Source organism: Oncorhynchus mykiss, chromosome 10 (genome assembly GCF_057628025.1).
Source record: "Oncorhynchus mykiss isolate SJ-2025 chromosome 10, ASM5762802v1, whole genome shotgun sequence".
Taxonomy (NCBI): Eukaryota; Metazoa; Chordata; class Actinopteri; order Salmoniformes; family Salmonidae; genus Oncorhynchus; species Oncorhynchus mykiss.
The window spans coordinates 28,198,571-28,224,804 of NC_143031.1; the positions used below are offsets into that span (position 1 = coordinate 28,198,571).

The window sequence follows — 26,234 nt, forward strand, 5'->3', positions numbered from 1 at the left end:
GGAATGCCTGACAGCTTGAAAGATGTTTTGGACACTACAGTAAAAATGGTTAACTTTATTAAAGCAAGGCCCCTGAACTCTCATATTTCTGCATTATGCAATGATATGGGCATCGACCATGTAACGCTTTTACAACATACAGAAGTGCGCTGGTTATCAAGGGGCAAAGAATTTACTTTTTTTTTAAATTGAGAGACGAGCTTAAAGTTTTCTTTACTGACCATCATTTTCACTTGTCTGACCGTTTGCATGATGCCGAGTTTCTCACAGGACTGGCCTATCTGGTTGATGTCGCCTGAATGATCTGAATCTAGGATTACAGGGACTTTCCGCAACTATAATCAATGTGTGGGACAAAACTGAGGCTGAGATTAAGAAGTTGGAGCTCTTCTCTGTCTGCATTAACAAGGACAACACACAGGTCGTTCCATCATTGTAAGATGTTTTGTGTGCAAATGAACTCAAGCTTACGGACAATGTAAAATGTGATATAGTGAAGCACTTGAGTGAGTTGGGTACGCAATTACGCAGGTACTTTCCCGAAACGGACGACACAAACAACTGAATTCATTATTCCTTTCATGCCCTGCCTCCAGTACACTTACCGATATCTGAACAAGAGAGCCTCATCAAAATTGCAACAAGTTCTGTGAAAATTGATTAATCAGAAGCCACTGCCAGATTTTTGTGTCTGAGTGTCTGAGTGTTAAGACACTGATGCCCTTTGCAACCATGTACCTATGTGAGTGAGAGTGGATTCTCAGCCCTCACTAGCATGAAAACTAAATACAGGCACAGACGGTGTGAAAAATGATTTAAGACTGAGACTCTCTCCAATACAACCCAACACTGCAGAGGTATGTCCAGCCTTTCAAGCACACCCTTCTCATTAGTCTGTGGTGAGTCATGCACCATTTTTGATGAACAAATAAGGTTTTATATGTAAGATGGTTAAACAAAGAGCAAAATGATTGATTATTATTATATTATTATTTGTGCCCTGGTCCTATAAGACTTCTTTGTCACTTCCCACCAGCCGGGTTGTGACAAAAACTGACACTCATTCTTATGTTAAATACATGTATCATATAGTGTGTGTGTGGCAGGCTTACAATGATGACAAAAAACAACATTTGAGAGTATGTTGACCCTGGTTCTAGAGGGGGTATGCAGCTGGATGTTGAAGGTTTGAAGGGGTATGGGACTATAACAAGTTTGGGAACCACTGGCCTATGGCAACACTGGCTGGTAGAGAGGCAGGGCTTCAAGTCTGTCTGTAGTCTTTGTTGACCAGGCAGTCTGTCTTCTCCCAAAGGCTTGACTGGAATATACATATGGCTGCTCTTCCTCTTTCTCTCCCTCCGCAGACAGAACCTCTGATGTTCTGTCAGCTGCAACATTTCCCCCACATTCCCAGTATCCCCCTGGCCGGAATGACCTGGTCGCGCTTAACTGATAGGAAAACATTCTGTGGTGCTTCGCTTGGACACACAGGAAGAGACGATGGAATTTATGGAAGAGAACATTTTGGGAGAGAAAGAGCCTGAAATTCTGGGTCAGGGCGCCCCGCTAACGCTGACTGCAGCTGAGACACTGCTTTGGTTCCGTGTCTTTAACACAACGTGTGTATCTCACCTGCTGCATGCGCAGTGACTCCAGCTCCCTCTCCAGCCGTGTGCGTAAGCGGTGCTCCAGCTGCTCTCTCTTCTCACAGGCAGCCTGGAGCTGGGCCAGGGCCTGCTGCATGCGCTCCACCTTCTCCACATACACCTGCTTCTTCTTCAGCTTCAGCCAGGGAGACAAAACACACAGACAGGATGTGGTCAGGGCACAGAAAGGAAGTAGACAGGAAGTAGGGAGTTTGCATTTCATTCCAGAAACCTGACTGGGTTGGTGAAAGCAATACTTTCACCTTCTTTGTGCCACAATGTAATTGCTGTCAACTACTCAGTCCTATTAGGTATTTGACAATGAGTGAAATACGACCAGGGAGGAGACAGGGAAACAGGTGCCCCCTTTCGTCCAAACAACCCCACCCAGTGAACAACCCCAACAGCCCACTCCAAGATAATGCAGTTATTGTGTACCCGATGCCTATGTCTCAAAGTCCCTCTGCACTACAGCCCCTTTGAACTGCAACAGGAGATATAACTGTGGCTCCACTCAATAGACTGATTTAGCTCAGGGAGTCTCTCTGTAAAGAAAGAGAGGAAAAGAGAGAAAGAGGGAGAAATAGAGAAGCATATACAATGTTCCCACACAGAGGAGAGAGAGAGCAGGCGAAGAATCTGGCCCTGTTCAGAACTTTCATGGCAGATATAAAGCTCAAACTCGACAGCCTTTGTTCGGGGAAACAAGCAGGCGTTTGTGGTGGTGCCGGGCAGAAGAAGTGGAGCAGCCCTGTGCTTTTTAGGACACTACCGGTTCGTTTCCTGCTCCACTCAGCCCACTGGCTAACTGGCCCTCTGGGCTGTGGCCAGGCTATTTCAGACACATTACCAGCCAACAAACAGAACCTACCAGCCAGGGGCATCAATGCTCAGAGCAGCTCCAGTTTTCCACAGGGGAGTTCTGTCCAGGCCCACACAAGGCCACAGAGGCCTTTTGCATTTCTCTGGCTAGACCAGGGGCAAGGCTGGGGTGATTTACCCTCTAGTCATCAGGGACAGCTATCTGCTCACTGTAGTGGGACATACTGATCTTATCAAAAACACTGACTTCTGAGGGAAGAAACTTCAAAGAGGAAGGATCTTTATTTGGGGGATTGTTTGTGGTTTTCACTGTTTTGGATCTGAGGACTAGTAGCAGTTGCTTCGTTAACAAGAAATTATGTTTTGAGTAAATTTAAACTCACTTTGCAGTCTTCCATCTTACCCTTTTAACCAGTGCAAACCAACCCCATGGATCACAACTGAAAGCATACCAGACCCTGTCTTCAGCCAATAATGTAATCAATACCAGGTGATAGGATGGATGACATTGTGGTTCAATATTGACATTATCAGGCTATCAAGCTCAATGGTGACACAACCAGAGGAAGACAGGGAAGATAGCTAGATTATTTTACGCTCAACAGAAAGTCATGCCTATGCTTGTCCATCAGGGGGCATAAATATATCCTCAAACTTAATCTGTCGTGGACAGATTCTCGTGGACAGATGAAACGGCGAAAATCTGTCAAGGCTCACAGAATTATGTGATTACGAAGTATCAGTATTTCCTGGTTTGGGGTTTTCGTTGTTGATTATCTGGACGAATCAGGATTGGGTGAAAATGGTACTTAAACTGGTACGGTGATTTTCAAGTTGTGTGAGCATGATAAGTGGTTTCCACTAGATTCCACAGCCACAAAGTCAAATGGTCTATAGTAAAATTCATGAAAACAGACATTTGCTTTTTGGCCATGATAAACATGGGTGAAATTAACGGAAGGGGTTTGGCCGAGAGTTTCCGTTTGCGAGGGAGGAGACTTTGCTTCCTTCCTTTCCACAAAGGTCGTCATAATTGTTATTGACATCCCCCCCAGAAGAAAAAAGGAATTGACAAACTTTCGCGAGAGAACTTGACTTCTGGATAACCGAGATTACCTCAAGCTCAATCAACTGAACTGATGCCAGGATGAATTCAAGTATCCAAGACATTTCTGATATCACCTATTCATGAAGCAAGTGAGAACATTATGATACATAAAGCTTGTTAGACTAAGTCAGTTCCTCACCTCCTCCTCTAGTTTGACTACTTTGGCCTGGGCATTGTTGAGAGCCTGGTCTCTAATCTCAATGTGTCGTCTCTGGTCGTCCGTGGTGGAGCGCAGGGCGTTCAGCTCTATCTCCAGCTTCTCCTTCTCACGCACCGTCTCTTTGTCTGGGAGACACATACACAACACACTGAGGACTAGCCCTCTGAAGAAGTGATATTCCTTTCATTTACTAAAGTAGTTATGTTATGAGCTTACTTTTTGCTCTGATGAAGGTCTGATGACCGAAAGCTCAGCCTAATACATTTAAAATTGTACATTGATACTGAGTGTGCGAAGGTTCCTTTTCATTAACTAAACATCATAAACAAATGTGTTTTGTGTGTGTGTGTCATTTTTGTTAAATGCCCAGTGCAGTCAAAAACGTGATTTTCCTGTGTTGTATATACACTGAGTACACAAAACATTGTATAAAAATGTTTAATGACATAGACTATCCAGGTGAAAGCTATGATCCCTTATTGATGGCACCTGTTAAATCCACTTCAATCAGTGTAGATGAAGGGGAGGAGACAGTTGAGACATGGATTGTGTATGTGTGCCATTCAGAGGGTGAACAGGCAAGACAAAAGATATAAGTGCCTTTAAACAGGGTATGGAAGTAGGTGTCAGGCGCACCGATTTGTGTCAAGAACTGCAACGCTGCTGCGTTTTTCACGCTCAACAGTTTCCTGTGTGTATCAAGAATGGTCCACCACCCAAAGGACATCCAGCCAACTTGACACAACTGTGGGAAGCATTGGAGTCAACATGGGTCAGCATCCCTGTTGAACGCTTTCGACACCTTGTAGGGTCCACTGACAAATTGAGGCTGTTCTGAATGCAAAGGGAGTGGGGAATACTGTGATATTGTGAAATTTATGATAATGCCCTTAAAGTTTAAGAGTTGTTTGAAAAGACAGTGACATTTCTGCCTGTTTTGGTGGGATGGAGTTTTGGCCTGCCTGGTCGTAATTAGTTAATAGACCAATATGAAAGAGTTCCAAACCGCTCTGCCAATAACAGATAGCTTTAAGGTTGTATCTTTGCTAAGAAGCTATTTTTGTTTATTTTTGACCATTTTAATTGAACACAATCACAGGAAGGTACTTAATTGTTAACCAGAAATGATTTGATATTGAGATAAGAATGGCCTCATTGGACCTTCAAAAACAGTGACTTGAATGACATTTCTAGTGGCTACGTAGTGTTCTACAGTACATGAACCCCAGACCCTTTGCCTGGTTATGTCCTTACTGATGAGGCCACACAGAGGTATGTTCAGACTGGATGTAGAATGTTGGAGAGGCCTGGCCTGGTGTTCCCTGGTAGCTGTGTTAGTGATGTACTCACTCTGGGTGAGTAGCTGAGAGATGGTCTTGCGGTTGTCTTCCGATCCCTCACACTCCTTAGCAGCTAGCTGTTTGTTGGCAGTTTCCATGCGCTCTGCAACAGAGAATGTCATTGCCAAAGTCAGGTCAGAGCCAGCCTGAGGGTCTAGTGGCCAAAGAGACACACTGTGCACACTCAAATGCCCGTGAACACACACATACATGCAAACTTGTGTGTGCGTACACAAAGGCATACCCAAATATGCTCTAATTCTCATAAATCAAATCTTTGCAGGAAATTAGATCATAAAATGGCAAGACAACATGTTAAAACTGGGGAATTAAGCTCCTTAAAGAACACACTGTTAAACTCCTTGCAGAGTTGCACATTCAATGTGGTCAGCCTCTAGTTAATATGCAGGATATGCATGCTATGTATGGGGGTTTTGGTGCTATTAAACAGCTCAAACAGAATTTCGACATACAGCTCTGTGATTGTGTAAATGTAGCCATACAGACAGCGGGGCCATGGATTAATGTGAATATGGAGGTGGAGGGAATTCACAATCCCCCGAAGAGAATTTAATAGGCCTGGACTCGGAGTCGATGTGGAACTCAAGTTCTTAAGATCCAAACTTTCGTTCCACGCACATAAAACGCCTTGGGGCCCGGTTGCTCAGCAAAATCGAGCAAACAAAAACAAAACAATAACTTTACATGCACACATTTCCCCGCAGAGGGAGAGGAGGAGGTCCCCATTCTCTAATGGAGTCACGAGAAAATTGGCCTGAAACAAAACAGGCCATTATTTCTGGTCCAAACGTTAAAATAATATTTAGTTGAGTGTTAAGTCAACCAGGCTGGGCCATGAAACATCCAGAGAGCATTCCAGAAACAAATATTCAGTTGTTTCATTTCCATTCCCTGTGTTTCTCAAAACACAACAATGAGTGTGGTATACATTTACGCTAAACCCCCAAAAGTGAAGCAAGATATCAAGGCTGCCAATACGATAGGAGAAAAAAAGAGAGGAAGGAGAGACCTAAAAAAAGGTTTCTATGTGATTTGTTATAAAAGCATGGAATCTCCCAATGGACCCGGTCTGGGCAGGGAGTCATGGACCCGATCTTGGTAGGGAGCCATGAATGGAGTTTTTTTTCTCCTCTCTGTAGGACTGAAGAGCTTAGTGAGGTAGAAACTAGAGACATGAAACTGCCCCCACCCACTGGGCTTCAGCTCAGAGCTTCCTACAGAAACAGAGAGTGAAGATTGGAGCTCGAAGGGTCTTTGGTCTGCTTTATAGTAAGTTATGAAGTTGAGACTTTGGACTGCCTGTAAACACTAACATATCCCATTGATTGATCATATTGATTAATTGACAGATCGAGCAATTGATTGCTCTTTTACGTTTACTTTTTCTCTGTACCACAGTAAATGCACAGTAGTACAATTATGAACAAGACCAGTTTCAACATCACAGCTCGTAAACCGCACCAGGCAAAATTGGTGAAAGCTGTCCTCAGAAAATCTATTCAAATCAAACATACCAGTGCAATCAATACAAACCAAACACAGCTTCTGAACATGAATAAATATTACTGAACAAATATGCAGGCAATGCTGTTGAGGTATCCCAAATCTAATGCAGAAAGGACACACCACACACACTTTTTCCTACTAAAAAGTTGTTTTTTCCCCCAATAAATGTAGTATGGAATAGATTTAATCTACTGCCATAAATCCATGAACAGGTATCCTTTGAACATTAAGCTATTATTTTGACCAGCAGGACCTGGTAACCTACATAATGGATATGTATGCATGCCATGGACATTGCAGCTGATTGTGACCTCTTACCTCTGAGGTCCCTGTTGAAGTCGTGCAGCCTGCGCACCTCCAGCTCCAGCTTGTTCCTCATGGTTTTCTCCAGAGCCTCCCTTTTAGTGGATGACTTGGCCAGGTTTTCGTAGGCCTCCGAAACCAACGTGATCTCTGTCTCCAACTGACCAGGGAGAGAAAGGGGAGGAAGAGAGAGAGAGAGAGAGAAAGGGGGGGGGGGGATTATGCCCAATTCCAAATCTGCCCCTAGCCACTTCTGTGGATCTAAAAGGATTAGATGAATTTAAGTAATATGGAAGAAGAGGGCAAGGTGGAAAAATAACCACACTGCTTGTACCCATCCAAACCTTTCAGATCTACATGAAGTGGCCAACATAGTGACTTTCAGGGTTGTAACAGATTTTAAACAAACTATAATCCTTTATGTTACCATCAAAAATAGTGTAATCTGATTACAGATACTTCTGAAAAAACTAGATGATTACTTTAAAATTCAGAAATTATTTGACACCTTTCTGTTTTCTCAATGACATTCAATTCAACATTGAAAATAATGCATACATTTAGGTTTGTTCCTGCCTGAGTGAGTCTGACCACAAATCACATTATGATGACACACAAAATGCATTTGATGGATCGCAGGAAAAGCGCAGTAATAGGCTTTTGTAGGCTAAAGTCCAAGTTATGTCTTCCAATTGTGGTCTAGCCTACGGGCGATATGGATATCACTTATTATTGATATCTAGGCTACATAGCGCATTGATGTGATTCACACCGCTGCTCTCTCATTTAGCTATTTGCGCCTAAGGCTGTTGAGGTGACCGCATTACCTCCACACCGGCAGTCATGAGTCATGACCGCAGTCAAATTCCACGTGACCAATGAGTTACTGTAATCTCATTTTATGTATTTGGTAGTGCCCAACATGCGTTGGTAGTACCCAACTAGCTAACAACCGTCCGCTAATGCCCTGGACCCGGTTTCCCAAAAGCATCTTAAGGCTATGTTCATCGTTAGAACCTTCGTATGAGCATCATTAAATCCGAGCGATTTCAAAAAACTATACTTACTTAAGTTGCTATTGAAAACGCTCGCGTCAGATCACTCATAATAGAACAGTTAAGTACTTTTTGCCCTTCCGCGTCACTTTATACACAGAAGATCTCTGCTAAACACAAAATCAAGATGTTTATCCGTCTTTCTGTGACTCTGATAACTTCAGAGATAAATGTGACAGTGACTACAAATACAAAGTTGTCTATTTCTTTGCATAACAAGTGAAGGACATAAAGACGTTTCAAATGAAAAGTGAAAGTACTGCATTAAAAGATAAATACAGTATAGGCTACATAGACCTATATATTTGAATAATAGTGAAATAAATGTCATGTTAATTTAATTTTGTGCTATTTATGCTAATATCAATGTATTTTTATTTTTATGATGTGCCAAATCTTGATTTAGTGCCTTATTATAGGGTAAACATTAGAATAAGCTGCCTCAATATTTGTAGCCATATGTGATATAGCTCTAGGAGCTGATCCATCATCAGTATTGTCGAATAATTATAATGTTAAGGTAAGATTGGAAAGGTAGAACGCGGATCCGAGAGCAGTGCTTTCTTTCTTTCGATCCTATCAGTATCCACACATGCCTCAACGATGCACTTAGAGAACATTCTCTCTGTGTGGTGTTTGGGAAACGCATGTTACATCTTCGGTCGTTGTTTTAAAACACTCGATTTGCCAAAGTTCCATCGCTATAGGGAAACCGGGCCCTGGTACTCTATTGTCCCTCTAACATCAATGCAAATGCAATCGAAAAATCACATCAAACACCCACACCACTGTGCGTTTCCATCTCCTCCTCTCTCTCCTCCATTCCTTTCTTGAGTGAGAGGGGCTGTCAACTGTTTAATGAAATATGTTTTGTTGTGAAAACATGTTACTATCGATGTTCCCGAACAGATTCCACTTGGTTGCCCAAATTAAGCACGGGGTAGCTGCAGGAACAGGGTTGGAGAGCTCATGGCATAAATAGTCTGGGCAGAATTTCACACTACCTGTAGCACAGTAGGATGCTGCATGCTTTTCAACTAGTGACTGATGGGACGAGTGAAACACTGTTCTTATAAACCCTGTCTACAGCTCTGCTATAAAACCGGAGTAGCCTACCCGGCATGATTGAAAAATGAACCAAACGGCAGGAAAATGGCCTCCGTTCGCTATTTGAGTGCATACTGTATGGATGACATGTGTTTTCCCCACTGCGACTGTTCCTGACATTCTAAATATAAACTAATTATACATACAGTATCAGTCAAACGTTTGGACAGTCCTACTCATTCAATGGTTTTTCTTTATTTGTACTATTTTCTACATTGTAGAACAATAGTGAAGACATCAATACTAACATAAATACTATGAAATAACACATATGAAATCATGTAGCCAAGAAAGTGTTAAATGAAAATATATTGTATATTTGAGATTCTTCAAAGTAGCCACCCTTTGTAAAAGTAAAGAAAAAAAAAAAGTTCAAGGTTTTGACTGGTACTGTATTAGTAAAGGCAATATTTAATTGATAAAAGTCTGATAGGTGAAAATATGATCACTTGAGAGGCAAGGAACCGACCACAAGCTTTTGTTGTAACTTTTTAAAATCATCAATAGCCTATACTCGCATCTTGCAGCCCTACAGTTACAGTTGAAGTCGGAAGTTTACATACACCTTAGTCAAATACATGTAAACTCAGTTTTTCACAATTCCTGACATTTAATCCTAGTAAAAATTCCCTGTCTTAGGTCAGTTAGGATCACCACTTTATTTTAAGAATGTGAATTGTCAGAATAATAATAGAGAGAATGATTCATTTCAGCTTTTATTTCTTTCATTTCCAGTGGGTCAGAAGTTTACATACACTCAATTAGTATTTGGTAGCATTGCCTTTAAATTGTTTAACTTGGGTCAAACGTTACGGGTAGCCTTCCACAAGCTTCCCACAATAAGTTGGTTGAATTTTGGCCCATTCCTCCTGACAGAGGTGGTGTAACCGAGTCAGGTTTGTAGGTCTCCTTGCTCACACACGCTTTTTCAGATCTGCCCACAAATGTTCTATGGGATTGAGGTCAGGGCTTTGTGATGGCCACTCCAATACCTTGACTTTGTTGTCCTTAAGCCATTTTGCCACAACTTTAGAAGTATGCTTGGGGTCATTGTCCACTTGGAAGACCCATTTGCGACCAAGCTTTAACTTCCTGGCTGATGTCTTGAGATGTTGCTTCAATATATCTACATAATTGTCCTCCCTCATGATGCCATCTATTTTGTGAAGTGCACCAGTCCCTCCTGTAGCGAAGCACCCCCACAACGTGATGCTGCCACCCCTTGCTTCATGGTTGGGATGATGTTCATCGGCTTGCAAGCCTCCCCCTTTTTCCTCCAAACATAACAATGGTCATTATGGCCAAACAGTTCTATTTTTGTTTCATCAGACCTGTGGACATTTCTCCAAAAAGTACAATCTTTGTTCCCATGTGGATTTGCAAGCCATAGTCTGTTTTTTTTATGGTGGTTTTGGAGCAGTGGCTTCTTCCTTGCTGAGCGGCCTTTCAGGTTATGTCGATATAGGACTCATTTTACTGTGGATATATATACTTTTGTACTGATTTCCTCCAGCATCTTCACAAAGTCCTTTGCTGTTGTTCTGGGATTGATTTGCCCTTTAAGCATGAAAAGTACATTCATTTATAGGAGACAGAATGCGTCTCCTGCCTGAGCGGTGTGACGGCTGCGTGGTCCCATGGTGTTTATACTGGCGTACAATTGTTTGTACAGATGAACGTGGTACCTTCAGGAGTGGACATTTCTCCCAAGGATGAACCAGATTTGTGGAGGTCTACAATTTTTTTTCTGAGGTCTTGGATGATTTCTTTAGATTTTACCATGATGTCAAGCAAAGAGGCATTGAGTTTGAAGGTAGGCCTTGAAATACATCCACAGCTACACCTCCAATTGACTCAAATTATGTCAATTAGCCTATCAGAAGCTTCTAAAGCCATGACATCATTTTCTGGAATTTCCCAAGCAGTTTAAAGGCACAGTCAACTTAGTGTATGTAAACTTCTGACCGACTGGAATTGTGATACAGTGAATTAATCTGTCTGTAAACAATTGTTGGAAAAAATGACTTGTGTCATGCACAAAGTAGATGTCCTAACCGACTTGCCAAAACTATAGTTTGTTAACAAGAAATTTGTCGGAGTGGTTGAAGAACGAGTTTTAATGACTCCAACCTAAGTGTATGTAAACTTCAGACTTCAACTGTATATGTTTTGATTTCTAAGACATTCTAAGGTTTGCATCATTCACAACTAAAGTTGCCAAATAACTCAAACTTGTATAGCGTATAGGACCCGTTTCAAAATATCCCTTTTACACTCATATCTACTTCATATGAGCACTGACTCCGGAATGGGAAAATATATACTTTATTCAACGTGAAATAATATTCTTCGTATAAAATCATATAAAATAATGGCACGGGACTTATAAGCATATCTTGTCTGCGAAATGAACTAGCCTACAGCCTATGGCACGGTGCATACCCAGATAACATGCAGTAGGCCGAATCACATTCTGTTCTTCTGAAATACATTTTCTTTATATCATAATGTTTATCTAGACCTGCCTAAAATAAATACTGGATTGAATGTGATGGTGTATATTAAATGGATTTATTAGACTTTTTTCAATGTAGATGTTCCAAAGGCGTGTTTCAGTGGCTTGAATGCGAAGGCCTGGAGATGCTAAACGTGTTTGTTAATTAACCATCAATCAGTGGAGGAAAAAGTACCCAATTTTCATACTTGAGTAAAAGTAAAGATAACTTAATTGAAAATGAGTAAAAGTCTAAAAGTATTTGGTTTTAAATATACTTAAATATCCAAATTAAATATAATTGCTAAAATATACTTAAGTATCAAAAGTAAAAGTATAAATAATTTCAAACTCCTTATATTAAGCAAACCAAAAGGCACCATTTTCTTGTTTTTTAAATTTACGGATAGCCAGGGGCACACTCCAACACTCATGCATAATTTACAAAGGAAGAGTGTGTTCAGTGAGTCCTCCAGATCAGAGGCAGTAGGGATGACCAGTTATGTTCTCTTGAGAAGTGTGTGAATTAGACTTTCTTCCTGTTGTGCTAAGCATTTAAATTGTAAAAATAACGTTTGGGTGTCAGGGAAAATGTATGGAGTAAAAAGTACATAATTATCCTCAGGAATGTAGTGAAGTAAAAGTAAAAGTTGTCAAAAATATAAATAGTAAAGTAAAGTACAGATACCCCCCAAAATTACTTTAGTAATACTTTCAAGTATTTTTACTTAAGCACTTTACACTACTGTGGTCAATTACTGTGAGACTGGCATGCATTTACAAGACGATAACCGGCTGACCAAATTTCATGACCGCAGTCGCCCTATTTGCGCCTTACGGATGGATTGTGGTTGTTGTGGAAATGTATGTGTATTTTTATCCAATGTTGAATTGAATTGAGTTGAATTATTTTCATCATGGAACATTTCCATCTATACTGAACAAAAATATAAACGCAACATGCATTACAGTTCATATAAGGAAATCAGTCCATTTAAATAAATGTATTATGCCCTAACCTATGGATTTCACATGACTGGGTAGGGGCACAGCCATGGGTGGGCCTGGGAGGGCAAAGGCATACCCACCAGGGGGCCAATCAGAATTAGTTTTCCCCCACAAAAGGGATTTAATTACAGAGAAATAGTCCGTTTCATCAGCTGTCCGGGTGGCTGGTCACAGACGGTCCCGCAGGTGAAGAACCTGGAAGTGGAGGTTCTGGGCTGGCGTGGTTACACGTGGTCTGCAGTTTTGAGGCCGGTTGGACGTAATGCCAAATTCTCTAAAACGACGTTGGAGGCGGCTTATGGTAGAGAAATTAACATTCAGCTCTGGTGGACATTCCTGCAGTCAGTATGCCAATTGCATGCTCCCTCAATACTCGAGACATCTGTGGCATTGTGTTGTGTGACAAAACAGCACATTTTAGAGTGGTCTTTTATTGTGCACCTGTGTAATGATCATGCTGTTTAATCAACTGATTGATATTCCACACATGTCAGGTCAATGGATTATCTTGACAAAGGAGAAATGCTCACTAACAGGGAAATAAACATGTGTGCACAAAATTTGACCGAAATAAGCTTTTTGTGAATTTGGAACATTTCTGGGATCTTTTATTTCAGCTCATGAAACATAGGACTAACACTTTACATGTTGCATTTATATTTTTGTTTAGTATAGTTTTTCACATTGAAATAGCACTTTTCAGGAGTGCTCAAAACATGACATTCTGAGAGCAGCATTTATGAGCTCCAATCAGTCCTCCATGACAACAAAATCCTAGGCTAATTAGTCCTTAATTTTGGGGTTGTGCTCAGGTATAACAATTTGGCTAATCTATATTTACAAGTCCTATTCTTGAAGATCAAGGGGTATTAAATGAATTGATATAGCCTAATCGTATTATTATCTGAAGTAGAAAGCAATGGGTTAGAAGAAGCCTACATAACCAACACATATAGTAAAATGCAACATCCATTTATGGCCAGCTATGTAAACTCTAACATTGACTTATTCTGCAATAGATGTTGTTCAATCAGATTGTATGACTTTGTGGCTGTGCCAGATACTAACCTGTGCATCTTAAGGGGAAAATAATCTAAAAGTAACTGAAAGTATTCAGATTACGTTACATAGTTTGGGTAACCCAAAAGCTATGTTACTGATTACAATTGTGGACAGGTAACTAACAGATTATATATAGAAAGTAACCTACACAACCCTGGTGACCCTGCCTAGCATTTTAAATGTGTAAACAATCAACCTTTTACCTTCTGCAGCTTGTTGACCTTATCAGAGCACACCACCATCTCCTGCTTGAGCAGCCTGTTCTCTTCTGACAGCATGTCCACCATCTGCTGGGCGCGTGCCAACATGGCGAAGGGGTCCCCCTGGGGGTGAGGGTAGTGCTGGGGAGGGTGGCCCTGGGATGACTGGGAGTGGTACTGTTGGTGCTGGAGTTGTTGTTGCTGCTGCTGCTGCTGCTGCTGTTGTTGTTGCTGCTGCTGTTGTTGTTGCTGTTGCTGTTGTTGAAATTGGTGGTGCTGCTGCTGGTGGTGGTGCATCCTGGAGGTGGAGCCGTATGGGTCGTGTGGGAAGCCGTGGCCCCTCTGAAGTGGAGGGTGAATGGCCCCAGGGCAGTACAGGTCTCCCTGGTGTGATCCAGGGCCCTGGGGGCTGCGGGGGCCCATGGAGGCATAGAGATCCCCTTGGGGGTGGGGGGGTGTGTGGGATGGGTGAGAGGCACTGAGCAGACTATTGAGGGTGGAGGACTGGGCTCGGGACAGAGAGCCCACAGAGGTGACAGAGGAGGTGGGGCTGTGGTGATGGACAGATCTCTGGGAGTGGACCGAGCTCTCCTTATTGGATCTGTGGACACGACAGCCAATCAGAGAGGTTAATACTAAGAAGAGAATGTCAGTTGGTTTACCGTATGACTTTATGTGGGTCTCCAACAGTCCATAGATAGAAATGATACTATCTTAGTGCTTGTTTTAGTATACAACAAAACATACCACCAGGCAAAAGATATACAATGATCCTATCCGTTTACTATGGTGATTCACCTGCCATACGCCAACAAGTCTGGGCTTTTTCCAACTGACAAAAAAACAATTGTGAACCACTTTGGAAATGAGCAAACATTCCTGTGTCTATAAGGGACGTCATCAGAGTGCGAACAATCATGTCGCCACAGGTTTTAGCTGATGATAAAATTCTGCGGTACTCATCTCTGTTTGCCAGTGATTTACTTTGAGGTAAACGAATAAGCAAGCAGGAGGGAAAACAGGCAGAACAGGATCTCTATCCCTTCTATCCAGACAACTGGCTCTGGCTCTGTTTCTATCTCTGTGTGTGTCTCTCTCTCGGTGTGTGTGTGTGTGTGTGTGTGTGTGTGTGAACCAAAAGGTGTTGGAGACATGCCTTACTCCTCAGCCTTCCAGCTAATCAATAAACCTGTTCACCTCAACAGACAGTCAAGTAGGAAGGCAAGCAGGCATGCAGGCAGGCAGACTGGCAGACTGGCAGGTAGGGAGGCAGGCAGGTACAGTGAGGGGAAAAAGTATTTGATCCCCTGCTGATTTTGTACGTTTGCCCACTGACAAAGAAATGATCAGTCCATCATTTTAATGGTAGGTTTTTTGAACAGTGAGAGACGCATGTCAAAAATGTTATAAATTGATTTGCATTTTAAGAGGGAAATAAGTATTTGACCCCCTCTCAATCAGAAAGATTTCTAGCTCCCAGGTGTCTTTTATACAGGTAACGAGCTGAGATTAGGAGCACACTCTTAAATGGAGTTCTCCTAATCTCAGCTTGTTACCTGTATAAAATACACCTATCCACAAAAGCAATCAATCAATCAGATTCCAGACTCTCCACCATGGCCAAGACCAAAGAGCTCTCCAAGGATGTCAGTGACAAGATTGTAGACCTACACAAGGCTGGAATGGGCTACAAGACCATCGCCAAGCAGCTTGGTGAGAAGGTGACAACATTCGGTGCGATTATTCGCAATTGGAAGAAGCACAAAAGAACTGTCAATCTCCCTCTGCCTGGGGCTCCATGCAAGATCTCACCTCGTGGAGTCGCAATGATCATGAGAACTGTGAGGAATCAGCCCAGAACTACACGGGAGGATCTTGTCAATGATCTCAAGGCAGCAGGGACCATAGTCTCCAAGAAAACAATTGGTAACACACTACGCCGTGAAGGACTGAAATCCTGCAGCGCCAGCAAGGTCCCCGTGCTCAAGAAAGCACATATATAGTGGGGAGAACAAGTATTTGATACACTGCCGAATTTGCCGGTTTTCCTACTTACAGTATATATACACACACACACACACACACACACACACACATATGTGTATACACACACACACACACACACACACACACACACATACATATATATATATATATATATATATACACACATACATACACATATATATATGTATGTGTGTGTGTATATACATATATATGTATGTATATATGTGTATGTATGCATATATATATATATATATATATATACACATACATACACATATATACATATATACACACACACATATACAGTGCCTTGCGAAAATATTCGGCCCCCTTGAACTTTGCGACCTTTTGCCATATTTCAGGCTTCAAACATAAAGTTATAAAACTGTATTTTTTTGTGAAGAATCAACAACAAGTGGGACACAATCATGAAGTGGAACGACATTTATTGGATATTTCAAACTTTTTTAACAAATCAAAAACTGAAAAATTGGGCGTGCAAAATTATTCAGCCCCCTTAAGTTAATACTTTGTAGCGCCACCTTTTGCTGCGATTACAGCTGTAAGTCGCTTGGGGTATGTCTCTATCAGTTTTGCACATCGAGAGACTGACATTTTTTCCCATTCCTCCTTGCAAAACAGCTCGAGCTCAGTGAGGTTGGATGGAGAGCATTTGTGAACAGCAGTTTTCAGTTCTTTCCACAGATTCTCGATTGGATTCAGGTCTGGACTTTGACTTGGCCATTCTAACACCTGGATATGTTTATTTTTGAACCATTCCATTGTAGATTTTGCTTTATGTTTTGGATCATTGTCTTGTTGGAAGACACATCTCCGTCCCAGTCTCAGGTCTTTTGCAGACTCCATCAGGTTTTCTTCCAGAATGGTCCTGTATTTGGCTCCATCCATCTTCCCATCAATTTTAACCATCTTCCCTGTCCCTGCTGAAGAAAAGCAGGCCCAAACCATGATGCTGCCACCACCATGTTTGACAGTGGGTATGGTGTGTTCAGGGTGATGAGCTGTGTTGCTTTTACGCCAAACATAACGTTTTGCATTGTTGCCAAAAAGTTCAATTTTGGTTTCATCTGACCAGAGCACCTTCTTCCACATGTTTGGTGTGTCTCCCAGGTGGCTTGTGGCAAACTTTAAACTACACTTTTTATGGATATCTTTAAGAAATGGCTTTCTTCTTGCCACTCTTCCACAAAGGCCAGATTTGTGCAATATACGACTGATTGTTGTCCTATGGACAGAGTCTCCCACCTCAGCTGTAGATCTCTGCAGTTCATCCAGAGTGATCATGGGCCTCTTGGCTGCATCTCTGATCAGTCTTCTCCTTGTATGAGCTGAAAGTTTAGAGGGACGGCCAGGTCTTGGTAGATTTGCAGTGGTCTGATACTCCTTCCATTTCAATATTATCGCTTGCACAGTGCTCCTTGGGATGTTTAAAGCTTGGGAAATATTTTTGTATCCAAATCCGGCTTTGAACTTCTTCATAACAGTATCTCGGACCTGCCTGGTGTGTTCCTTGTTCTTCATGATGCTCTCTGCACTTTTAACGGACCTCGGAGACTATCACAGTGCAGGTGCATTTATACGGAGACTTGATTACACACAGGTGGATTGTATTTATCATCATTAGTCATTTAGGTCAACATTGGATCATTCAGAGATCCTCACTGAACTTCTGGAGAGAGTTTGCTGCACTGAAAGTAAAGGGGCTGAATAATTTTGCACGCCCAATTTTTCAGTTTTTGATTTGTTAAAAAAGTTTGAAATATCCAATAAATGTCGTTCCACTTCATTATTGTGTCCCACTTGTTGTTGATTCTTCACAAAAAAATACAGTTTTATATCTTTATGTTTGAAGCCTGAAATATGGCAAAATGTCGCAAAGTTCAAGGGGGCCGAATACTTTCGCAAGGCACTGTATATATAAATAATATATATATATAATATATACACATACATACATACATACATACATACATACATACATACATACACATATATAACACTTGCAGCAGCACTATCAAGGTTCTTATTAGCTATTTCTAGCCTTCGCTGAGACGACAAGCCAATCATTCGTTTTTAGGTTTTACAGCACCTTACACAACATGTATCTGCACATTTCCCTAGTCACCCCGTTCACTCTGTCCAGTTTGAAATATAGTTGAATAGTGGAGACCAGAGTCTCTCAAACTTGGGCTGTCTCTTGTGGAGGTCATAAGTGAGCTTTTCAAGAGGAAGAAAGTCAACAATCTGGACAATCCACATTTTAAATGTAGGAAGGGTATTAGAGGCCCACAATAGAATAATACATTTCTTAGCAAAGTATGTAATAGTCATAAGCAAATTTTCTCTGTCAGGATCAAGAACAAAGTCCTGCTGGGCATTAAGAAGATAGATACACAGAGTCATATCAAACTGTACCTCTAGTATTTTCTGTGCAGCAGTATGTATGGATTGCCAGAATCTGGCAATCTCTCTACAGCTCCAAAATACATGCATATAGGTTCCACTTTCAGAGGTACATCTTTTACAGTTAGGAGACATATCTGTTTTCATTCTATGGAGTCTCAAAGGAATATAATAAAATGTGTAAAAAAAAATGTAATTAGATTCTTTCATTTTTACATTAGTAGAGGTGCAGTATACCCTGTTGCAAACCTCCGCCCATAACTCATCACTGATAGTCAGACCAAGGTCCTTTCCCCAAATTATTTTCAAAGGAGTAAAGGAGGAGCCTCCTTTCTCAGAAAGGAGTCTATAGATGAAAGATATTTTGCCTTTAATGGATTGTGCTGTGACAAGAAGGGTTTCAACTTCATTCAACTGAGTTCTAAACCTCCTCTTGGAGGTAAATTAGGAAATTACATGTCTAATTTGAAGATATATATTTTTTTTTAAATGGGATCTTGGCACATCAAATTCACTGCAGAGCTCTTGAAAGGATTTCAGTGTAGTGGTTTTCTGATATGCTATGTTGCCCACTTCACTAAAGTTATTAATTAATATAATTGAGCTTAAGGGCAATGAACCACAGGATTGGGCTTCTATCTGAATCCACGTTGACTCTTGTCTGTTTGTGATCCATGTTAGCATGTTGCGGATTTGGGCAGACCAGTAGTACAATTGAAGGGAGGGAAGGGCAAGACCACCCTTAGATTCAGGTTTCGATAGAGTGGGAAACTTGATCCTAGGTTTTTTATTGCCCCATATAAATTTGGTGATGCTTTGGTTAGTTGTTTTGAAAAAGGAAACCTGGGAGATAGCATGGGAGCATCTGAAATAAGTAGTTCAGTCTAGGGAGGACGTTCATACGGATGACATTAATTCTTCCTACTAAGCTAATTGGGAGGGAGATCCAGGTTTGGAGATTGTTCTTGATTCGATCCAGGAGTGGAAGCTAATTTTCCTTGAAAAGGCTATTCAGATCTGGTGTTATGAAGAATCTGAGGTATTGAAACCCCTGTGTTTTCCATTGGAAAGGACATAGTGTCTTCATAGAGCTGGTGAGTGTAATATTGAGAGGGCAGACAGTGGATTTGATAAAATTGATCTTATAAACTGAACACTTGCCATACTGAGCAATTGTGTCTAAAATGGGAGGGAGGGATTTCTCAGGGTTGGATATGTAGAGCAAGACATTATCCGCGTAAAGCGAAATCTTCTGCAGAAACACCCATAATACTTGGATTGCTCCTTATCAGCTCTGCCAGAGGCTCCGCTCCCAACAAGTAGAGTAAGGGGGACAGCGAGCACCCTTGTCTTGTGCCCTGTTCCAAAGGGAATCTGTCAGAGTTCAGTCCATTAGTAGTCACCATGGCATTTGGATGAGAGTATAGTGATTTGATCCATTTAATTAAATTTGGGCCCATATTGAACTTTTCTAAGACTGAAAACAGAAAGCTCCACTCCATCCTGTCAAACGCCTTCTCCTTCTCTGTGCGTTTACTTGATCAATAATATCAAAAAGACGGCGAATGTTATCAGAAGAGTATCTGTCTCTAATAAATCCAGTTTGGTCCTCTTTTATTATTTTGGGAAGAAGAGTGTTTAGTCTTTTGGCGAGCAATTTGTTAATTATTTTATAGTCGAAATCCAACAAGCTTATGGGCCGGAAGGACGAGCAGGATAGGGTGTCCTTGTCCTTTTGTAGCAACACTGTAATGCGAGCTGTGTGCATTGATTCTGGGAGAACTCAGTTTTTGCAAAAATCCTCCAGCATTGGCATGAAGATAGGGCTGAGCTGGGGCCAAAAAGCTTTGTAGAACTCTCTGGGGAATCCATCTGGGCCTGGGGACTTATTAGGTGGCATGGAGGTAATTGCCTCCAGGATCTCCTCAGGAGTGAAGGGGGAGTTGAGATCTTCTTGGTCGGTCTCTGATAGTTTAGGTAGCGAGATTCCCTCTAGGAAAGAGTGGAGTTCTGCCTCCGTGTGTTTTCTCTCAGAGGTATATAGTTGGCAGTAAAAAATCATGAAAAGTTAAATTGATCTTTTTTGGGTCATATGTGACCTCGTCCTCTGCTGTTCAGATAGCCATGACTGTACGCTCTGACTGCTCCTTTTTTAATTGGTAAGCAAGCAATCTACTGGGCCTATTGCTATACTCATGGTATTTCTGTTTAGTAAAGAAAACTTCTTTTTTTTTATCTCCCGTGTGTAGTCCAAATTCAGTTTGGCTTTGGCTGCTTTAAGATGACTCCAGGAGGTGCTGCCTGGGGATTGTTTATGTATTCTTTCACAGCATTCCAGCTCCCTCTCATGATCTAGCCTGTGTGCTTCCATTGCTTTTTTCTTAGAGGAAGCATATGCAATTAGATGACCTCTTAGTGAGGCTTTAGCAGCGTCCCACATTGTGGCCGGAGAAACAGGAGAATCTTTGTTGTCTTGTGTGTAGTTGTCTATCCATGTAGTTACCAATGTATGGAACGCTTCGTTTGATAGCATGGAGTTGTTGAATTTCCAGCTCTTTGACCTCGGGATATTTTTGCAGAGGTCAAAGTGGAGGTGGACAAAGGCATGATCTGAAAGTGCTATGGGTCCGATTGTACATGTGGCTGAATTTATGAAACTCTTTGGGATAAAAATGTAATCTATACGGGAGTAGGTGTTATGGACATTAGAATAGTATGTATAGTCCATAGATGAGCTATTAGTTTCTCTTCAGATATCTATCAGTCCCATCTCTTTAGTAAGAGAGTTCAACATCTTTGCAGATCTAGGATTTGTGGTGGGGACTTGAGATGATTTGTCTAGGGTTGGGTTAAGGGTACAATTAATATCTCCGGCCACCACGCCAAAGGAAACACAATGCTCATTGAACAGGGTTATCATTTTTGACATGAAAGCAGGAGTATCTGTGTTAGGGGCGTATATGTTTAAGATAGTAATTGGTTGACCATATAGTGACCCAGTTATCAAAATAAATCTCCCCTCCGGATCAGATATGTTTTTGTCAATTATGAATGGAACATTTTTATGGCTAAGTATGGCTGTGCCTCTACTGTTTGATTTGAAAGATGAGAAATACACCTGTCCCACCCAAGCTCTGAGGAGTTTGGCATTTTCAGCATCACAGAGGTGTGTTTCTTGTAATAGCATGTCTGCTTTTTCCTTTTTTTAGAGCACATAGTATCTTTTTCCTTTTTATTGCATGACCTAGACCATGGCAGTTCCATGTCAATAGATTTAAGGTACTAGTCATCGTCATCGAACAGTAATCGAACTTTAGTGCAAGTCATCGCTGGGTAAAAGTGGATAGTAGTTACAGCTGCGTTCACATAAAAGGAAAATAAATGGTGTACATAAAATAATAATCTCTGAACACCCCAGCCGAGTTCCCAAACAACTCGACACATCCAGTTGGATCTATTACCCCCCCGCTCAGTTTCAATTCTGTGTTCCGAAAAAAACAAAAATCGTGAACAGTTAGCAACGCACAACGTCTCCCTCTCCCCACCAAAGAAATGCCTCATCCTCTCCTCTCCACCCCGCATTGAGTAAATGACAACGTCTCCCTCTCCCCACCAAAGAAATGCCTCATCCTCTCCTTTCCACCCCGCATTGAGTAAATGACAACGTCTCCCTCTCCCCACCAAAGAAATGCCTCATCCTCTCCTCTCCACCCCGCATTGAGTAAATGACAACGTCTCCCTCTCCCCACCAAAGAAATGCCTCATCCTCTCCACCCCGCATTGAGTAAATGACAACGTCTCCCTCTCCCCACCAAAGAAATGCCTCATCCTCTCCACCCCGCATTGAGTAAATGACACAGTAGCCCCCGTCCAGACCACACTAAAAGAGGGGAGAAAAATAAAATCAATAGCCCAGCCTACATATACCTCCCCCAAGTGACATAAGGAACCCCAAGTAATACTAGCAACAAAAAAACAGGGAAATAAAAGTAGACTGAAACATTAGTAGGCCTAGGTTAGGCTATAGAGCCTATCCCTCTCAGCTAAAGGAAAATAAATATAAATTGGACGGCTATAAAGACATTTAGCGGGTGGGTCTTTGGATATCAGCTATATGTTGTCTTACCTCCTTTAGTAATAGCATTAATCGCATTTAGTCATTGGTCCGTTTCTCATTGACCAGGATTGTCTTTCAAAAAACGTTTTGCCTCTTCAGGAATTTTGAAGTGTCGCAAGGCTCCTTGGTGAAGAATCCTGAGCTCGTTTGGGTATTTGAATCCCCTGAAGATGCCTCGGTCAATTGAGTATTTCTTCACTTCGTCAAACTCTCAGCGCTTTCGGCGTATTCCAGCTGACAGGTCCTGGTGTAAAGTGAGTTTGGCGTTCCCCCCTGTGATGGTGTTGTTTTTCGCCGCCTGTAGGACTCGTTCCTTGTCGGTGAATCTCAGGAAACGTATGGTGATTGGGCGCGGTGGTTGTCTGGCTGCTGGTGGGGGCCTCAGTTCTCGGTGAGCTCTCTCTCGGGCCTGTCTATGGGCCTGTCGGTGGACAGGTGGAGCCACTCAGGAAGTTTGTCTTGCAGGTAGCGGATCAGTGGCATGTTTCCCTCTTCTTTTTCGCCCAGATTGAATAGAACACAATTATTCCTTCGCCCCCTGTTTTCCAGGTCCTGTTTTCTCTTCCAGATGCTCTATTTTCTTTTTAGCATATGCTATTGTTTCCATGGCATCTGTCAATAAGTTTTCCATGGATAGGATTCGCCCCTCTGCCTCGTCCAGGCGCCCCGCGTTTATGGTTATCTTGTTGTTGATGTCAGGCAAAGCTTTTTCCAGGATTGTCACCTTGCCCCCTATCGCACTGAGCTGAGAGTTAATGGCATCTAATTTAGTGTTTAGTTCTGTACGTTGGGATCTCAACTCAGAAAGGGTGTCTTCGACAGAGTGCGAGGTTGGCATTCGTTGTGCCTCGGGGGGGAGCGGGTCCTCTTGCTCCTGGCTAATGGCGCTAGCTTTTTCTGAAGCTAGCTTCTTCTTGGAGGCTTTTTCCGTCGCTAATGCTCGAGTCCGGGTAAAAATATCACCTGTAGTGTCACATTTTGTAGCCGCCATTACTTTTTTTTTTACTAAAGCTAAATGAGTTTGAACTTGGAGTGATCCTCAACACTGGGGCCCCACAAGGGTGCGTTCTGAGCCCTCTCCTGTACTCCCTGTTCACCCACAACTGCGTGGCCACGCACGCCTCCAACTCAATCATCAAGTTTGCGGACGACACAACAGTGGTAGGCTTGATTACCAACAACGACGAGACGGCCTACAGGGAGGAGGTGAGGGCCCTCGGAGTGTGGTGTCAGGAAAATAACCTCACACTCAACGTCAACAAAACTAAGGAGATGATTGTGGACTTCAGGAAAAAGCAGAGGGAACACCCCCCTATCCACATCGATGGAACAGTAGTGGAGAGGGTAGTACGTTTTAAGTTCCTCGGCGTACACATCACAGACAAACTGAATTGGTCCACCCACACAGACAGCATCGTGAAGAAGGCGCAGCAGCACCTCTTCAACCTCAGGAGGCTGAAGAAATTTGGCTTGTCACCAAAAGCACTCACAAACTTCTACAGATGCACAATCGAGAGCATCCTGTCGGGCTGTATCACCGCCTGGTACGGCAACTGCTCCGCCCACAACCGTAAGGCTCTCCAGAGGGTAGTGAGGTCTGCACAACGCATCACCGGGGGCAAACTACCTGCCCTCCAGGACACCTACACCACCCGATGTCACAGGAAGGCCATAAAGATCATCAAGGACAACAACCACCCGAGCCACTGCCTGTTCACCCCGCTATCATCCAGAAGGCGAGGTCAGTACAGGTGCATCAAAGCTGGGACCGAGAGACTGAAAAACAGCTTCTATCTCAAGGCCATCAGACTGTTAAACAGCCACCACTAACATTGAGTGGCTGCTGCCAACACACTGACTCAACTCCAGCCACTTTAATAATGGGAATTGATGGAAATTGATGTAAAATATATCACTAGCCACTTTAAACAATGCTACTTAATATAATGTTTACATACCCTACATTATTCATCTCATATGTATACGTATATACTGTACTCTATATCATCTACTGCATCTTTATGTAATACATGTATCACTAGCCACTTTAAACTATGCCACTTTGTTTACATACTCATCTCATATGTATATACTGTACTCGATACCATCTACTGCATCTTGCCTATGCCGCTCTGTACCATCACTCATTCATATATCTTTATGTACATATTCTTTATCCCCTTATTCACACACAAATGTAAGGTTTTGGAATTGTTAGTTAGATTACTCGTTGGTTATTACTGCATTGTCGGAACTAGAAGCACAAGCATTTCGCTACACTTGCATTAACATCTGCTAACCATGTGTATGTGACAAATAAAATTTGATTTGATTTGAGATTAGGAATTGGAAACTACTTGTGCGGAGCTCTTAGTTCATGCGGCCATATCGTTCAAGGGTCACGTGATCCCCCCAAGTTCTGCTTTTCTGATGTATCAAATACTTATGTCATGCAATAACATGCAAATTAATTACTTACAAATCATACAATGTGATTTTATGGATTTTTGTTTTAGATTCCGTCTCTCACAGTTGAAGTGTACCTATGATAATAATTTCAGACCTCTACATGCTTTGTAAGTAAAAAAAACCTGCAAAATCGGCAGTGTATCAAATACTTGTTCTCCCCACTGTACATGCCCGTCTGAAGTTTGCCAATGAACATCTAAATGATTCAGAGGACAACTGGGTGAAAGTGCTGTGGTCAGATGAGACCAAAATGGAGCTCTTTGGCATCAACTCAACTCGCCATGTTTGGAGGAGGATTTACATTTTTTATTTAACTAGGCAAGTCAGTTAAGAACAAATTCTTATTTTTTTAGTGCTGCCTATGACCCCAAGAACACCATCCCCACCGTCAAACATGGAGGTGGAAACATTAGGCTTTGGGGGTGTTTTTCTGCCAAGGGGACAAGACAACTTCACCACATCAAAGGGACGATGGACGGGGCCATGTGCCGTCAAATCCTGGGTGAGAACCTCCTTCCCTCAGCCAGGGCATTGAAAATGGGTCGTGGATGGGTATTCCAGCATTACAATGACCCAAAACACACGGCCAAGGCAACAAAGGAGTGGCTCAAGAAGAAGCACATTAAGGTCCTGGAATGGCCTAGCCAGTCTCCAGACCTTAATCCCATAGAAAATCTGTGGAAGAAGCTGAAAGTTCAAGTTGCCAAACGTCAGCCGTGAAACCTTAATGACTTGGAGAAGATCTGCAAAGAGGAATGGGACAAAATCCCTCCTGAGATGTGCGCAAACCTGGTGGCCAACTACAAGAAACGTCTGACCTCTGTGATCACCAACAAGGGTTTTGCCACCAAGTACTAAGTCATGTTTTGCAGAGGGGTCAAATACTTATTTCCCTCATTAAAATGCAAATCAATTTATAACATTTTTGACATGCGTTTTTCTGGATTTTTTTGTTGTATTCTGTTTCTCACTGTTCAAATAAACCTACCATTAAAATTATAGACTGATGATTTCTTTGTCAGTGGGCAAACATACAAAATCACCAGGGGATCAAATACTTTTTCCCCTCAATGTAGGTAGGTAGACAGGTAGGCAGACAGGTAGTTAGGCAGACAGTAGGTAGGCAGACAGGTAGGTAGGGAGAAAGGCATGTAGGTAGGGAGAAAGGCATGTAGTCAGACAGGTAGGTAGTCAGACAGGTAGGTAGGTAGGTAGGGAGAAAGGCATGTAGGTAGGTAGACAGGTAGGTAGGTAGACAGGTAGGTAGAAAGGCATGTAGGTAGGTAGGTAGGTAGGTAGGTATGTAGGCAGGCAGGCATGTAGGTAGGTATGCAGACGGGTTGGTAGGTAGGTATGCAGACAGGTATGCAGACAGACAGGTA

The 26,234-nt window shown here is 42.2% G+C and overlaps 1 protein-coding gene across 6 annotated transcripts in view; it reads right to left on the bottom strand.

The window, feature by feature from the left end:
- The window catches only part of LOC110533594 (angiomotin), a 58,552-nt gene that overhangs the window by 8,857 nt on the left and 23,461 nt on the right, over nucleotides 1-26,234 (bottom strand). For all 6 annotated transcript variants that reach the window (XM_021617963.3, XM_021617960.3, XM_021617959.3 and 3 more), the window contains 5 exons: nucleotides 13,839-14,436; nucleotides 6,925-7,069; nucleotides 5,090-5,182; nucleotides 3,719-3,864; nucleotides 1,636-1,785 (listed from right to left, as the gene is read on the bottom strand). In XM_021617963.3, coding sequence (XP_021473638.3) covers nucleotides 1,636-1,785; nucleotides 3,719-3,864; nucleotides 5,090-5,182; nucleotides 6,925-7,069; nucleotides 13,839-14,436 — 1,132 coding nt within the window. The remainder of the gene's footprint in view (nucleotides 1-1,635; nucleotides 1,786-3,718; nucleotides 3,865-5,089; nucleotides 5,183-6,924; nucleotides 7,070-13,838; nucleotides 14,437-26,234) is intronic.